The sequence below is a fragment of the Somniosus microcephalus genome, chromosome 12 (assembly GCF_052327205.1).
Source record: "Somniosus microcephalus isolate GS21.2 chromosome 12, FLI_Smic_1.0, whole genome shotgun sequence".
NCBI lineage: Eukaryota > Metazoa > Chordata > Chondrichthyes > Squaliformes > Somniosidae > Somniosus > Somniosus microcephalus.
In genome coordinates, this window is record NC_140998.1 from 224,378,754 (window position 1) to 224,395,363 (window position 16,610).

The 16,610-nt window shown below is 50.0% G+C and overlaps 1 protein-coding gene across 1 annotated transcript in view; it reads right to left on the reverse strand.

Moving 5' to 3' along the window:
- LOC147110192 (protein Aster-B-like) overlaps positions 1–16,610 on the reverse strand; it is a 50,145-nt gene that overhangs the window by 8,232 nt on the left and 25,303 nt on the right. Inside the window, exons 5-8 of the mRNA XM_086004119.1 lie at positions 10,242–10,345; positions 3,645–3,740; positions 3,177–3,257; positions 1,025–1,140 (exon numbers count right to left, since the gene is read on the reverse strand). Coding sequence (XP_085860245.1) covers positions 1,025–1,140; positions 3,177–3,257; positions 3,645–3,740; positions 10,242–10,345 — 397 coding nt within the window. The remainder of the gene's footprint in view (positions 1–1,024; positions 1,141–3,176; positions 3,258–3,644; positions 3,741–10,241; positions 10,346–16,610) is intronic.

The following is a 16,610-nucleotide window of genomic DNA, read 5'->3' on the forward strand; positions in this document are numbered from 1 at the left end:
GAGCCCCGCCCCCCCCCCGGCCGAGCCCGATTGCGGCTCTGAGAGACGGCCGGCGGCCGAGCCCCGCCCCCCCCCCGCCGAGCGCGGAACAGAGACGCTGCGTCTCACCTGCTCCTGCTGCGCGCGCACCCTGACCCTCGTGGCTGACGCCGTTGCCCTGGGTAACGTGACACGGCGGGGGGGGGGGGCGCGGTGGGGGTGGTGGTGAGGAGCTTAGCAGAAGCGCAATCACCTAGCTCGGGCCTGGCTGGGCAAGAAAGGCGCAGGCTTTGAGGCCTAAGAAAAAAACGGGGAAAGGTAGGAAAAAGAATGTTCAGGTTAGGTTTACAAATGAGTGATTTTTTTAAAAACAATTGAATAAATTCAATTTTATTTTGGTGGAAATGTATATTTGAAAAGAAAGACGCAGAAAGCAGGAAAAAGAATGGAAGCAAGATGGTGGCGACTCACCTCGGTTCAGAACGATAAGGCCCGCCCACACACGCACCAATTGGTCGGCCGTCAGGTCACCAAAGCGTAGGATTGGTCAATCGTCCCGTCACTCGACCGTAGGAGGGCCCGGCCGCATGCGGCAGCAAGCCGCCGTACGATTGGTCGACCTCGAGGTCACACTGTCGCTAATGAGCGGATAATGAGATGCTAATGAGCGGAATGTTGAAGGTTTTTGGGATACCGCGGGCGCGATTTTAGCCCGGCCGAAACGTAAATACGCTTAAAACCGTCTCGGAAGCGTAAGCTTTCTTTGGAGGTAACGCTCGCGTAGGTACACCCTGTAACTTTCGAGCGCATAGCCCGCCAGACGCACACGTGATGACAGACAGAATGACAGAATGACAGATCAACCGATTTATATATATAAGAAGATTCGTGGGATTGCACACAAGCACCCTTCAAAAATGGAACCAGCACTGGTATAAAGATAGTATTTTTAATCAACCTTTCTAGCTGCTGATTTCTTGCACATGCAGCTCAGTCTGAAGCTGTCAGTGTTCGAAACATGCTGCCCTCACTGCGCGGCACGTACCCCTTTCCGTTGAAGGCGCTGGCAGTGTGCATGTAGTCAGCATCATCGCTGGAGAGGCCAAGCGTGGCGCCGTAACACTGGTGCACAATGTGCCAGAGCTCACGGTTAGGAAGAGGCTGTGAAGAGCAGTAAAGACAGTGAGACACGCACTGGAAACAGAATCCCATCTCTCCCAGTTGGAGCCAACACAAGCGAGTTGCGTTGCCTCTCCCCCAACACCCTGTAAACTGGATAGAAGTCACCTGGGGAAAGGTGACAAAGGGAGGTAGCAGCTGGTATTAAAAACGCTGGGGTAGGGGCTCCATTCCTGTGAGCACAGGGAATGCACACACACACACAATGTGTGAAACGCATGTAGATGAGCAATTAGAGCCTCATTGCACACCCAGTGCCTGTGACAAGCACTGATGCTGGCCTTGGCTTTCACAGGCTCCCAGTCACCTCCCCCAAGTGGCCATCCCTCTTGTTTGAAAGTTATCCATGAAGAACACCACAGCGGCGTCCCTTCCTGTACTCGCTGGTTTCTACATGCAATCCCTCTCCAGCAGGGTCACTGGGCATTGATCAGGAGCAGGAACCCGGGCTGATTTCCCCTCTCTCTAACCCAGGGGTCACTGGGCAGTGATCAGGAGCAGGAACCCGGGCTGATTTCCCCTCTCTCTAACCCAGGGGTCACTGGACAGTGATCAGGAGCAGGAACCCTGGCTGATTTCCCCTCTCTCTAACCCAGGGGTCACTGGGCATTGATCAGGAGCAGGAACCCTGGCTGATTTCCCCTCTCTCTAACCCAGGGGTCACTGGGCAGTGATCAGGAGCAGGAACCCTGGCTGATTTCCCCTCTCTCTAACCCAGGGGTCACTGGACAGTGATCAGGAGCAGGAACCCTGGCTGATTTCCCCTCTCTCTAACCCAGGGGTCACTGGACAGTGATCAGGAGCAGGAACCCTGGCTGATTTCCCCTCTCTCTAACCCAGGGGTCACTGGGCATTGATCAGGAGCAGGAACCCTGGCTGATTTCCTCTCTCTCTAACCCAGGGGTCACTGGGCATTGATCAGGAGCAGGAACCCTGGCTGATTTCCTCTTTCTCTAACCCAGGGGTCACTGGGCATTGATCAGGAGCAGGAACCCTGGCTGATTTCCCCTCTCTCTCTAACCCAGGGATCACTGGACAGTGATCAGGAGCAGGAACCCTGGCTGATTTCCCCTCTCTCTAACCCAGGGGTCACTGGACAGTGATCAGGAGCAGGAACCCTGGCTGATTTCCCCTCTCTCTAACCCAGGGGTCACTGGACAGTGATCAGGAGCAGGAACCCTGGCTGATTTCCCATCTCTCTCTAACCCAGGGGTCACTGGGCAGTGATCAGGAGCAGGAACCCAGGCTGATTTCCCCTCTCTCTAACCCAGGGGTCACTGAGCAGTGATCAGGAGCAGGAACCCTGGCTGATTTCCCCTCTCTCTCTAACCCAGGGGTCACTGGACAGTGATCAGGAGCAGGAACCCTGGCTGATTTCCCCTCTCTCTAACCCAGGGGTCACTGGACAGTGATCAGGAGCAGGAACCCTGGCTGATTTCCTCTCTCTCTAACCCAGGGGTCACTGGACAGTGATCAGGAGCAGGAACCCTGGCTGATTTCCCCTCTCTCTCTAACCCAGGGGTCACTGGACAGTGATCAGGAGCAGGAACCCTGGCTGATTTCCCCTCTCTCTCTAACCCAGGGGTCACTGGACAGTGATCAGGAGCAGGAACCCTGGCTGATTTCCCCTCTCTCTAACCCAGGGCTCACTGGACAGTGATCAGGAGCAGGAACCCTGGCTGATTTCCTCTCTCTCTAACCCAGGGGTCACTGGACAGTGATCAGGAGCAGGAACCCTGGCTGATTTCCCCTCTCTCTCTAACCCAGGGGTCACTGGACAGTGATCAGGAGCAGGAACCCTGGCTGATTTTTACTCTCCCAGAAGGTAACCCTCGCATCTTTAACAGTATCGAAGGTGGGATCTGGATGCATGGTGGGATCCTGCTCGGCTTTGTGGCCCGGGACTGCCATTTTAGGTGGGCCATTGGCTTCTCTCCCTGACAGAAACATTCAATCATTCCTGACTATAACAAGTGCTTTCATTCAATTCCTTTACACACGATGGGGTGATTTCCGACCTTTTCCACGAGTGCACGCTGCCACAGTCGGAATATCAACAGGTAACTCCGATCTCGAGCTCCAAGCGATGTGAAGAAGTGCTGCATGAAATAGAAAAATGCGTTAAGAACCATCCGCACAGGGTGAGACTGGAGTCACGTGTAGGCCAGACTGGGTGGGGCGTTAGTGAACCAATTGGGTTTTTACAACAATCCCGAGATTGCAAGGTCATTTTCTGATGACTGACCAGCTTGACACAATGGACATTAAATTCACGACCCTCTGGATTGTTATAATCCAGTCTTGTAACCACTCGGCCACTGTACCTTGCTGGGCAGAGGCCGAGGTGAGGCGAGGTGAGGCTCCGAACCCAAACTCTCTGTAGGGCGCCGCTCCACATTGAACATTTAGGTGGGTTTGACCAGACGCACAGCCCAACTCGCCTCCGCCCCCCGATAGCGATCCCGATCCCTTACTCCATAACTTACCCTTTCAGTGTCTGAGCAGATCTGAATGGCGTTGGGGATGAGCTTTGCTGTCTTCTCCTTTGTGACGCCTGTAATGTCCTTGAACTGAAGGGTGATCTGTGTGGAAGAACAATGTGGAATGGGCAGACACATGGTAGATGAAATTTAAAGCAGAGAACTATGAAGTGATACAATTTGGAAGATTGAGGACCGACAGTATGAACTAAATGGTACAATTTTAAAGAGGGTGGTGGAACAGAGTCCAGGGGTACTTGTGCACAAACAGGGGACGCAGACTTGAACGGAGATGGTAGACAACTGGTTTAGCCATTCACCGCCAGATCTGGCTGGACCACATAAAGCATTGTCGGGTCCTCCTCTCGTCTACCAAAATTGCTCACTATTCCAGAATCATTCTGGAATGCAAAGATAAACCCCGGCTTCTATTCTCTACTGCTAACCGTCTTCTTAAACCCCTCTCCCCTGTTTCCTCCACTCTCACCTCCGACAACAAGTGTAAGGAGCTCATGGACTTCTTTGTCTCTAAGATTGAGACCATCAGTTCAGCTGCCTCTGCCACTTCCCTTCCTTCCCCTAGCCCACCGGGCCAAACTTCCTCTAAGGTTCCCCCCCCCCCGCCCGCCCTAGCCCTGAACTCAAACCTTTCTCTCCGATCTTCCCTCATGACCTCTCCACGTTCATCTTGTCCACGAGACCCACTTCCTGCTCCCTCGACCCTATTCCCACCAAACTGCTGACCACCCAACTTCCTTTTCGGGCTCCCATGTAAGCTGACATTGTTAACGGTTCTCTCTCCTCAGGTACTGTCCCCCCCTCCCTCAAATCTGCCGTCATCACCCCTCTCCTCAAAAATCCAACCCTTGACCCCTCCGTCCTTGCAAATTACCACCCCTCCTCCAACCTCCCTTTCCTCTCCCAATTCCTTGAACGTGTTGTCGCCTCCCAAATCCGTGCCCATCTTTCCCGCAACTCCATGTTTGAATCCCTCCAATCAGGTTTCCGCCCCGCCACAGTACCGAAACGGCTCTCATCAAAGCCTCAAATGACATCCTTTATGGTAAACTTTCCCTCCTCGTCCTTCTTGACTTGTCTGCAGTTTTTGACACGGATGACCCACTCCATCCTCCTCCGCCTCTCCACCGTCGTCCAGCTGGGTGGGACTGCACTCACCTGGTTCCATCCTTATCTATCTAATTGTAGCCAGAGAATCACCTGCAATGGCTTTTCTTCCTGATCTATCCTTGGCCCCCTCCTATTTCTCATCTACATGCTGCCCCCTTGGCGGCATCATCCGAAAATACAGCACCAGTTTCCACATGTACGCTGATGGCACCCAGCTCTACCTCACCACCACTTCTCTCGACCCCTCCACTGTCTCTAAATTGTCTGACATCCAGTTCTGGATGAGCAAAAAGTTTCTCCAATTAAATATTGGGAAGACTGAAGCCATTGTTTTCGGCCCTGCCACAAACTCTGTTCCCTAACCACCAACTCCATCCCTCTCCCTAACATCTGTCTGAGGCTGAACCACACTGTTCACAACCTTCATGTCATATTTAACCCTGAAATGAGCTTCCGACCACATATCCGCAGCATAACACCGCCCATTTCCATCTCCGTAACATCGCCCGTCTCTGCCCTTGCCTCAGCTCATCCGCTGCTGAAACCCTCATCCACACCTTTGTTACCTCTAGACTTGACTATTCCAACGCACTCCTGGCTGGCCTCCCACATTCTACCCTACATAAACTTGAGGTGATCCAAAACTCGGCTGCCCGTGTCCTAACTCGCACCAAGACCCGTTCACCCATCACCCTTGTGCTCGCTGACCTACATTGGCTCCCGGTTAAGCAGCGCCTCGATTTCAAAATTCTCATCCTTGTTTTCAAGTCACTCCACGGCCTTGGCCCTCCCTATCTCTGTAATCTCCTCCACCACCCACAAGAGTGTGTCTTGTAACACTCCTGTGAAGGGCCTTGGGACATTTTGTTGTTGTTGTAAACCTTTGAAGGAGGCAGGACACAGGACACGTTGAGAAGGCTCTTAAAAAGGCATACGGGGGCTGTGGCTTTATAAATAGAGGAACAAAGTATAAAAGGAAGGAAGTTATGCTAAACCTTTATAAAACACTGGTTAGGCCTCAGCTGGAGTATTGTGTCCAATTCTGGGCCCCGCACACTCTAGGAAGGATGTCAAGGCCTTAGAGAGGGTGAGGAGGAGATTGACCAGAATGGTCCCAGGGATGAGGGACTTCAGTGATGTGGAGAGACTGGAGAAGCTGGGATTGTTCTCCTTAGAGCAGAGAAGATTGAGGAGATTGACCAGAATGGTACCAGGGATGAGGGACTTCAGTTACGTGGAGAGACTGGAGAAGCTGGGATTGTTCTCCTTAGAGCAGAGAAGATTAAGGAGGAGATTGACCAGAATGATCCCAGGGATGAGGGACTTCAGTGATGTGGAAAGACTGGAGAAGCTGGGATTGTTCTCCTTAGAGCAGAGAAGGTTAAGGGGAGATTGACCAGAATGGTCCCAGGGATGAGGGACTTCAGTGATGTGGAGAGACTGGAGAAGCTGGGGTTGTTCTCCTTAGAGCAGAGACGGTTAAGGGGAGATTGACCAGAATGGTCCCAGGGATGAGGGACTTCAGTGATGTGGAGAGACTGGAGAAGCTGGGGTTGTTCTCCTTAGAGCAGAGAAGGTTAAGGGGAGATTGACCAGAATGGTACCAGGGATGAGGGACTTCAGTGATGTGGAGAGACTGGAGAAGCTGGGGTTGTTCTCCTTAGAGCAGAGAGGGTTAAGGGGGAGATTGACCAGAATGGTACTGGGGATGAGGGACTTCAGTGATGTGGAGAGACTGGAGAAGCTGGGATTGTTCTCCTTAGAGCAGAGAAGGTTAAGGGGAGATTGACCAGAATGGTACCAGGGATGAGGGACTTCAGTGATGTGGAGAGACTGGAGAAGCTGGGGTTGTTCTCCTTAGAGCAGAGAAGGTTAAGGAGGAGATTGACCAGAATGATCCCAGGGATGAGGGACTTCAGTGATGTGGAAAGACTGGAGAAGCTGGGATTGTTCTCCTTAGAGCAGAGAAGGTTAAGGGGAGATTGACCAGAATGGTCCCAGGGATGAGGGACTTCAGTGATGTGGAGAGACTGGAGAAGCTGGGGTTGTTCTCCTTAGAGCAGAGAAGGTTAAGGGGAGATTGACCAGAATGGTCCCAGGGATGAAGGACTTCAGTGATGTGGAGAGACTGGAGAAGCTGGGGTTGTTCTCCTTAGAGCAGAGAAGGTTAAGGGGAGATTGACCAGAATGGTTCCAGGGATGAGGGACTTCAGTGATGTGGAGAGACTGGAGAAGCTGGGGTTGTTCTCCTTAGAGCAGAGACGGTTAAGGGGAGATTGACCAGAATGGTTCCAGGGATGAGGGACTTCAGTGATGTGGAGAGACTGGAGAAGCTGGGGTTGTTCTCCTTAGAGCAGAGAAGGTTAAGGGGGAGATTGACCAGAATGGTACCAGGGATGAGGGACTTCAGTGATGTGGAGAGACTGGAGAAGCTGGGATTGTTCTCCTTAGAGCAGAGAAGGTTAAGGGGAGATTGACCAGAATGGTACCAGGGATGAGGGACTTCAGTAATGCGGAGAGACTGGAGAAGCTGGGATTGTTCTCCTTAGAGCAGAGAAGGTTAAGGGGAGATTGACCAGAATGGTACCGGGGATGAGGGACTTCAGTGATGTGGAGAGACTGGAGAAGCTGGGGTTGTTCTCCTTAGAGCAGAGAAGGTTAAGGGGGAGATTGACCAGAATGGTACCAGGGATGAGGGACTTCAGTGATGTGGAGAGACTGGAGAAGCTGGGATTGTTCTCCTTAGAGCAGTGAAGGTTAAGGGGAGATTGACCAGAATGGTCCCAGGGATGAAGGACTTCAGTGATGTGGAGAGACTGGAGAAGCTGGGATTGTTCTCCTTAGAGCAGAGAAGGTTAAGTGGAGATTGACCAGAATGGTCCCAGGGATGAGGGACTTCAGTGATGTGGAGAGACTGGAGAAGCTGGGATTGTTCTCCTTAGAGCAGTGAAGGTTAAGGGGAGATTGACCAGAATGGTCCCAGGGATGAAGGACTTCAGTGATGTGGAGAGACTGGAGAAGCTGGGATTGTTCTCCTTAGAGCAGAGAAGGTTAAGTGGAGATTGACCAGAATGGTACCAGGGGATGAGGGACTTCAGTGATGTGGAGAGACTGGAGAAGCTGGGATTGTTCTCCTTAGAGCAGAGAAGGTTAAGGGGAGATTGACCAGAATGGTCCCAGGGATGAGGGTCTTCAGTGATGTGGAGAGACTGGAGAAGCTGGGGTTGTTCTCCTTAGAGCAGAGAAGGTTAAGTGGAGATTTAATAGAGGCGTTTGAAATCATAAGAGGATTTGATCGAGTAACGAAGGAGAAACTGTTTCTAATGGCAGAAGGGTCGGTAACCAGAGGACACAGATTTAAGGTAATTGGCAAAAGAAGTAGAGGAGGGATGAGGAGAATTGTTTTACGGAGCGAGTTGTTATGATCTAACCCTAGCCCTGACGGTGGTGGTGGAGAAACTTTCAGAGACAATAATCCAGGACAAAATTGATTGGAACCTGAAAAAAATATGGGTTAATAAATGAAAGCCAGCATGGGTTTGTTAAAGGTAAATCGTGTTTGACTAACTTTTTTTATGCAGCCGGAGTCACTGCATCCAGTTCTGGGCCCCGCACCTCAGGAATGATACACCGGCCTCGGAGAGGCAGCAGCGCAGATTCACCAGAATGATACCCGGGGCTGAAAGGGTTAAATCACGAGGACAGGTTCCACAGACTGGGCTTGTCTTGCCTGAAGTTTAGAAGATTAAGGGGGGATCTAATCGAGGTGTTTGAGATGATTAAAGGATTTGATAGGCTAGAGAGAGAAACTATTTCCTCTGGTGGGGGGAGTCCAGAACAACGGGGGCAGAACCTTAAAATTAGAGCCGGGCTGTTCAGGGGCGATGTCAGGAAGCACTTCTTCACCCAAAGGGTGGTGGAAATCTGGAACTCTCTCCCCCAAAAAAGCTGCTGAAACTGGGGGTCAATTGAAAATTTCAAGACTGAGGTTGATAGATTTTTGTTGGGTGAGGGTATTAAGGGTTACGGAACCAAGGTGGGTAGATGGAGTTAAGATACAGATCAGCAATGATCTAACTGGTGTAACAGGCTCGAGGGGCTGAATGGGCCTCCTCCTGTTCCTGTGTAACAGGCTCGAGGGGCTGAATGGCCTCCTCCTGTTCCTGTGTAACAGGCTCGAGGGGCTGAATGGCCTCCTCCTGTTCCTGTGTAACAGGCTCGAGGGGACTGAATGGGCCTCCTCCTGTCCCTGTGAAACAGGCTCGAGGGGCTGAATGGACCTCCTCCTGTTCCTGTGTAACAGGCTCGAGGGGACTGAATGGGCCTCCTCCTGTTCCTGTGTAACAGGCTCGAGGGGACTGAATGGGCCTCCTCCTGTCCCTGTGTAACGGGCTCGAGGGGCTGAATGGGCCTCCTCCTGTTCCTGTGTAACAGGCTTGAGGGGCTGAATGGCCTCCTCCTGTTCCTGTGTAACAGGCTTGAGGGGCTGAATGGCCTCCTTCTGTTCCTGTGTAACAGGCTCGAGGGGACTGAGTGGGCCTCCTCCTGTTCCTGTGTAACAGACTCGAGGGGCTGAATGGGCCTCCTCCTGTTCCTGTGTAACAGGCTCGAGGGGACTGAATGGGCCTCCTCCTGTTCCTGTGTAACAGGCTCGAGGGGACTGAATGGGCCTCCTCCTGTCCCTGTGAAACAGGTTCGAGGGGCTGAATGGGCCCCCTCCTGTTCCTGTGTAACGGGCCCGAGGGGCTGAATGGGCCTCCTCCTGTTCCTGTGTAACAGGCTCGAGGGGCTGAATGGACCTCCTCCTGTTCCTATGTAACAGGCTCGAGGGGCTGAATGGGCTCCTCCTGTTCCTGTGTAACAGGCTCGAAGGGCTGAATGGGCCTCCTCCTGTTGCTGGGTAACAGGCTCGAGGGGCTGAATGGACCTCCTCCTGTTCCTATGTAACAGGCTCGAGGGGCTGAATGGGCTCCTCCTGTTCCTGTGTAACAGGCTCGAAGGGCTGAATGGGCCTCCTCCTGTCCCTGTGTAACGGGCTCGAAGGGCTGAATGGGCCTCCTCCTGTCCCTGTGTAACAGGCTCGAGGGGCTGAATGGGCCTCCTCCTGTTCCTGTGTAGCAGGCTCGAGGGGCTGAATGACCTCCTCCTGTTCCTGTGTAACAGGCTCGAAGGGCTGAATGACCTCCTCCTGTTCCTGTGTAACAGGCTCGAAGGGCTGAATGACCTCCTCCTGTTCCTGTGACCAGGTGAGCCACTGGCTCAGAGACAGTGAGTTGCATTGGGAACTTTGACCAGGGAGAGCAGCTCACCCGACGTGTATTAATGAGAGGGAGTAAACGGAGCCCCTAAACCCGACCCGAGCCCCCAAACCCGACCCGAGCCCCCAAACCCGACACGACTCCCCAAACCCGACCGGAGTGTCGTCGCTCGAGTTAAATTCCCCCGTCGCGATTTGAACCAATCGGTGACTCTCACCAGCGTCTCCCAGCGGAAGATGTTGCTGTAGAAACAAACCCAGTTTTCCGAGATGTAGATCCGACCCTGGAGAAGGATGTCTCGCTGCAGAGCGCAGGAATAGTCTGGAAAGGTAGGAGAGTCCTGTTACTGGGGACATGGTTATAGGGGACGGGAGTCCTGCTACTGGGGACATGGTTATTGGGGACGGGAGTCCTGTTACTGGGGACACGGTTATAGGGGACGGGAGTCCTGTTACTGGGGATGGGAGTCCTGTTACTGGGGACGGGAGTCCTGTTACTAGGGACATGGTTACAGAGGACGGGAGTCCTGCTACTGGGGACATGGTTATAGAGGACGGGAGTCCTGTTACTAGGGACATGGTTATAGAGGATGGGAGTCCTGTTACTAGGGACATGGTTATAGAGGACGGGAGTTCTGCTACTAGGGACATGGTTATAGAGGACGAGAGTCCTGTTACTAGGGACATGGTTATAGAGGACGAGAGTCCTGTTACTAGGGACATGGTTATAGAGGACGAGAGTCCTGTTACTAGGGACATGGTTATAGAGGACGAGAGTCCTGTTACTAGGGACATGGTTATAGAGGACGAGAGTCCTGTTACTAGGGACATGGTTATAGAGGACGGGAGTTCTGCTACTAGAGATATGGTTATAGAGGATGGGAGTTCTGCTACTGGAGATATGGTTACAGAGGACGGGAGTCCTGCTACTGGGGACATGGTTATAGAGGACGGGAGTCCTGTTACTAGGGACATGGTTATAGAGGACGGGAGTCCTGTTACTAGGGACATGGTTATAGAGGACAGGAGTCCTGTTACTAGGGACATGGTTATAGAGGACGGGAGTTCTGCTACTAGGGACATGGTTATAGAGGACGAGTGTCCTGTTACTAGGGACATGGTTATAGAGGACGAGAGTCCTGTTACTAGGGACATGGTTATAGAGGACGGGAGTCCTGTTACTAGGGACATGGTTATAGAGGATGGGAGTTCTGCTACTGGAGATATGGTTACAGAGGACGGGAGTCCTGCTACTGGGGACATGGTTATAGAGGACGGGAGTCCTGTTACTAGGGACATGGTTATAGAGGATGGGATGTCCTGTTACTAGGGACATGGTTATAGAGGACGGGAGTCCTGCTACTGGAGATATGGTTACAGAGGACGGGAGTCCTGCTACTGGGGACATGGTTATAGAGGACGGGAGTCCTGTTACTAGGGACATGGTTATAGAGGAAGGGATGTCCTGTTACTAGGGACATGGTTATAGAGGACGGGAGTTCTGCTACTGGAGATATGGTTATAGAGGACGGGAGTGGCGTTGAGTGCAAGGAGAGTTTGGTAAGTGAGAGAAAAGTTATTTAAGTTTATTTAGTGAGTTTAAGTGAAGGGTAAATTAAATTTTCTGAAGTAAGTTTAATTTATTAAAGTAAATTAAACTGTTGGGGAGTTTAAACCGGAAGTAGAATCCGGGTTTAAAAAGGGGCGGGCCGAGTGCGGCAGCGCGAGTGCGGTGGCGTTGAGTGCAAGGAGAGTTTGGTAAGTGAGAGAGTTCGGGCAAGTGGGAGGTGAGGGGGTGTTTCTGCCCTGTTTTGTTTCCCACTCTCAGACTTAGTCAGCACTGCAGAAGCAGAGCAGCAAGACGATTGAACCTAACAGGCCCCACAGACAGCATTCAAAAGGGAGGTAGGTGATCAGCTGGTTGGTAGGTCCTCTTCCTTCTCTGTTATACCTTTATAAGTTGGTAAGTCCTATTAAATAGTGGTGTGATATTCATCATCTATATCGGGGCAGAGGGCCTTCATAACTAATAATAAGAAATTTTATTAATTACATAGAAATGTGTGAACAGGTGATGTGTTACTGTTGCGAAATGTGGGAGCCGGTGGACCCCATTGAGGCGCACGGTGATTACATTTGCGATAAGTGTTTGCTGCTAGAGGAACTCAGGCTCCGTGTTAATGAGCTTGAGACCGAGCTTCAGACACTGCGGCACATCAGGGAGGGGGAGAAGTACCTGGACTCTATGTTTCAGAAGGTAGTCACACCTATGACATTAATTAATTCAGATGTAATCCGTGGTCAGGGACAGGACAGTGTGACTATGAGTGAGGCAGGTACAGGGATCCAGGAGCTAGTGTTGGAGGAGCCGCAGCCCTTGCTCTTGTCAAACAGGTTCGAGGTTCTTACTCCCAGTGAGGGCGGGAGCGGGGACTGCAGGGGGGGGGGGGGGATGAGCAACCTGGCCACAGCACCGTGGAGCGGGGGGCCATTCAAATGGGGGGAGTAAAAAGAAATGTTCTAGTGGTAGGGGGTAGTATCATTAGGGGGATAGATAGGGTTCTCTGCAGTCGAGAGAGGGAATCCCAAAGGCTGTGTTGCCTGCCCGGTGCCAGGGTTAAGGACATCTCTTCTGGGCTGGAAAGAAACTTGGAGTGGGAGGGGGAGGATCCAGTTGTCGTGGTCCATGTTGGTACAAACGACGTAGACAGGACAAGGAAGAAGGTTCTGTTAAAGGAGTATGAGCAGCTAGGGGTCAAATTAAAAAACAGAACCTCAAGGGTAATAATCTCTGGATTATTACCTGAGCCACGAGCGAATTTGACTAGGATAAATAAAATTAAAGAGTTAAATGCGTGGCTCAAAGACTGGTGTGGGAGAAATGGGTTTTGCTTCCTGGGACACTGCCACCAGTACTGGGGCAGGAGGGAGCTGTTCCGTTGGGACGGACTTCACTTGGCCAGTGCTGGGACTAGAATCCTGGCGAATCATACAACTAGGGCTGTAGAGAGGGCTTTAAACTAATTAGTGGGGGGGGAGGTTCCTAGAGAGCAAATAATAAAAATGACAACGGAGAAGGTCATAGACTTAGGTAGCAGTAGGGGAATTAAAAACCGGAGCATGTCAGGAAGGGACAGAAGGTATGGAGTAAAAGGTAAAGTAGTAAAAGGGGAAAAAGCAGGAACTAAGTGTCACAAAACATATTTGAATGTTCTTTATCTGAATGCACATAGCATTCGTAACAAAATGGACGAGTTAACGGCACAAATAACTACATATGGGTATGATCTCGTGGCCATTACAGAAACATGGCTGCAGGGTGACCATGACTGGGAATTAAACATACCAGGGTATTTAACAATCAGGAAGGACAGGCAGGAAGGAAGGGGAGGTGGGGTGGCTATGTTAATAAAGGAAGGAATCACTGTAATACAGAGAAATTATATTGGGTCAAAGGATCAGGATAGTGAAACAGTTTCGGTGGAGATAAGGAATAATAAGGGGAAAAAAAACACTAGTGGGCGTAGTCTATAGGCCTCCTAACAGCTGCAACTCTGTTGGACGGAGTATTAATCAGGAAATAGTTGGGGCTTGTAATAAGGGAACAGCTATAATTATGGGGGATTTTAACTATCATATTAACTGGACAAATCAAATTGGGCAGGGCAGCCTTAAGGAAGAGTTCATTGAGTGTATTAGGGATGGGTTTCTTGAGCAGTATGTAACTGAACCGACCAGGGGGCAAGCAACCTTAGATCTGGTCCTGTGTAATGAGTCAGGATTAATTAAAAATGTCCTAGTAAAGGATCCCCTTGGAATGAGTGACCATAACATGGTTGAATTCCATATTCAATTAGAGGGTGAGAAGGTTGGATCTCAAACAAGCGTACTGAGCTTGAATAAAGGAGACTATGAAGGTATGAGAGAGGAATTGATTAGAGTGAACTGGGAAAATAGATTAAAGGGTAAGATGGTACATGATCAGTGGTGTACATTTAAGGAGTTATTTTACAACTTTCAAAGAAAATATATTCCACGGAGGAAAAAAGGGTGTAAAAGAAATGACAGCCATCCGTGGCTAAGTAAAGTAATTAAGGATAGTATCCGACTAAAAACAAGGGCATATAAGGTAGCCAAATCTAGTGGGAGGACAAAAGATTGGGAAGTCTTCAAAAGCCAGCAAAAAATAACTAAAAGATTGATTAAGAAAGGGAAGATAGATTATGAAAGTAAATTAGCAAAAAATATTTAAAAACAGTTAGCAAGAGTTTTTATAGTTATATAAAAAGAAAAAGGGTGGCTAAAGTAAATGATGGCCCCTTAGAGGATGAGACCGGGAAATTAATGGAGGGAAATATGGAGATGGCAAAAACACTGAACAATTATTTTGTTTCAGCCTTTACGGTAGAGGACACTAAGAATATCCCAACACTGGACAAACAGGGGGCTCTAGGGGGGGGAGGAGCTAAATACGATTAAAATCACTAAGGAGGTGGTACTTGGTAAAATAATGGGACTCAAGGCGGATAAATCCCCTGGACCTGATGGCTTACATCCTAGGGTCTTGAGGGAAGTGGCGGTAGGGATTGTGGATGCATTGGTAATAATTTTCCTAAACTCCCTGGACTCAGCAAAGGTCCCGGCAGATTGGAAAACTGTTAATGTAACACCCTTATTTAAAAAGGGTAGTAGGCAGAAGGCTGGAAACTATAGACCAGTTAGCCTAACATCTGTGGTTGGTAAAATTTTGGAGTCCATTATTAAGGACACAGTAACGGGACATTTGGATAAACATAATTTAATAGGACAAAGTCAGCATGGTTTTATGAAGGGGAAGTCACGTTTGACAAATTTGCTTGAGTTCTTTGAGGACGTAACATACAGGGTGGATAAAGGGGAACCAGTGGACGTAGTGTATTTAGACTTCCAAAAGGCATTTGACAAGGTACCACACAAAAGATTATTGCTCAAGATAAAAAAAATCACAGGATTGGGGGTAATATTCTGGCATGGGTGGAGGATTGGTTATCTAACAGAAAGCAGAGAGTTGGGATAAATGGTTCATTCTCAGACTGGCAATCAGTAACTAGTGGTGTTCCGCAGGGGTCAGTGCTGGGTCCCCAACTCTTTACAATCTATATTAACGATTTGGAGGAGGGGACCGAGTGTAACATATCAAAGTTTGCAGATAATACAAAGATGGGAGGGAAAGTAGTGAGTGAGGAGGACATAAAAAACCTGCAAAGGGACATAGACAGGCTAAGTAAGTGGGCAGAGATTTGGCAGATGGAATACAATACTGGAAAGTGTGAGGTTATGCACTTTGGCAGGAAAAATCATAGAGCAAGTTATTATCTTAATGGCAAGAAACTGGAAAGTACTGCAGTACAAAGGGATCTGGGGGTCCTGGTGCACGAAACTCAAAAAGTTAGTATGCAGGTGCAGCAGGTGATCAAGAAAGCCAATGGAATGTTGGCTTTTATTGCTAGGGGGATAGAATATAAAAACAGGGAGGTATTGCTGCAGTAATACAAGGTATTGGTGAGACCGCACCTGGAATACTGCGTACAGTTTTGGTGTCCATACTTAAGAAAAGACATACTTGCTCTCGAGGCAGTACAAATAAGGTTCACTCGGTTAATCCCGGGGATGAGGGGGTGGACATATGAGGAGAGGTTGAGTAGATTGGGACTCTACTCATTGGAGTTCAGAAGAATGGGAGGCGATCTTATTGAAACATATAAGATTGTGAAGGGGCTTGATCGGGTGGATGCGGTGAGGATGTTCCCAATGATGGGTGAAACTAGAACTGGGGGCATAATCTTAGAATAAGGGGCTGCTCTTTCATAACTGAGATGAGGAGAAACTTCTTCACTCAGAGGGTAGTAGGTCTGTGGAATTTGCTGCCCTAGAAAGCTGTGGAAGCTACATCATTAAATAAATTTAAAACAGAAATAAACAGTTTCCTAGAAGTAAAGGGAATTAGGGGTTACGGGGAGCAGGCAGGAAATTGGACACGAGTCTAGGTTCGGATCAGTCATGGCCCTGTGGGTGGCGGAGCGGGCCCAGGGGCCGTGTAGCCTGGTCCTGCTCCTACTTCTTGTGTTCTAATTCTGTGTTAGATTTCAGGAGATGGTTCTATTCACAGGGATTAGTGGAGACCTCGGGAACAGGCTGCCAGCTAGGAGTCCTTCAAGAGTAAATTGGGCCTGTTCCTGGCTGGGGTGGAGATCACCTTTTACAGAAGTTAAGTACTGCAGGAAATACAGGGACAGAGTGATCTCCTGGACGAGTTTCGATCGCCTAGATGGGTCGGAGAGAAATTTCCCAGATTTTTTCTCCCAAATTGGCCATTGGGTTTTTTATCTGGTTTTTCGCCTCTCCCGGGAGATCACATGGGTTCGGGTGGGATGGAGAGTGGAAGTAGATTTGAGGTTAGGATCAGATCAGCCATGATCTTATTGAATGGCGGAGCAGGCTCGAGGGGCCGACTGGCCTACTCCTGCTCCTATTTCTTATGTTCTTATGTCCTGTAACTGGGGACATGGTTATAGAGGTCGGGAGTCCTGTTACTGGGGACATGGTTA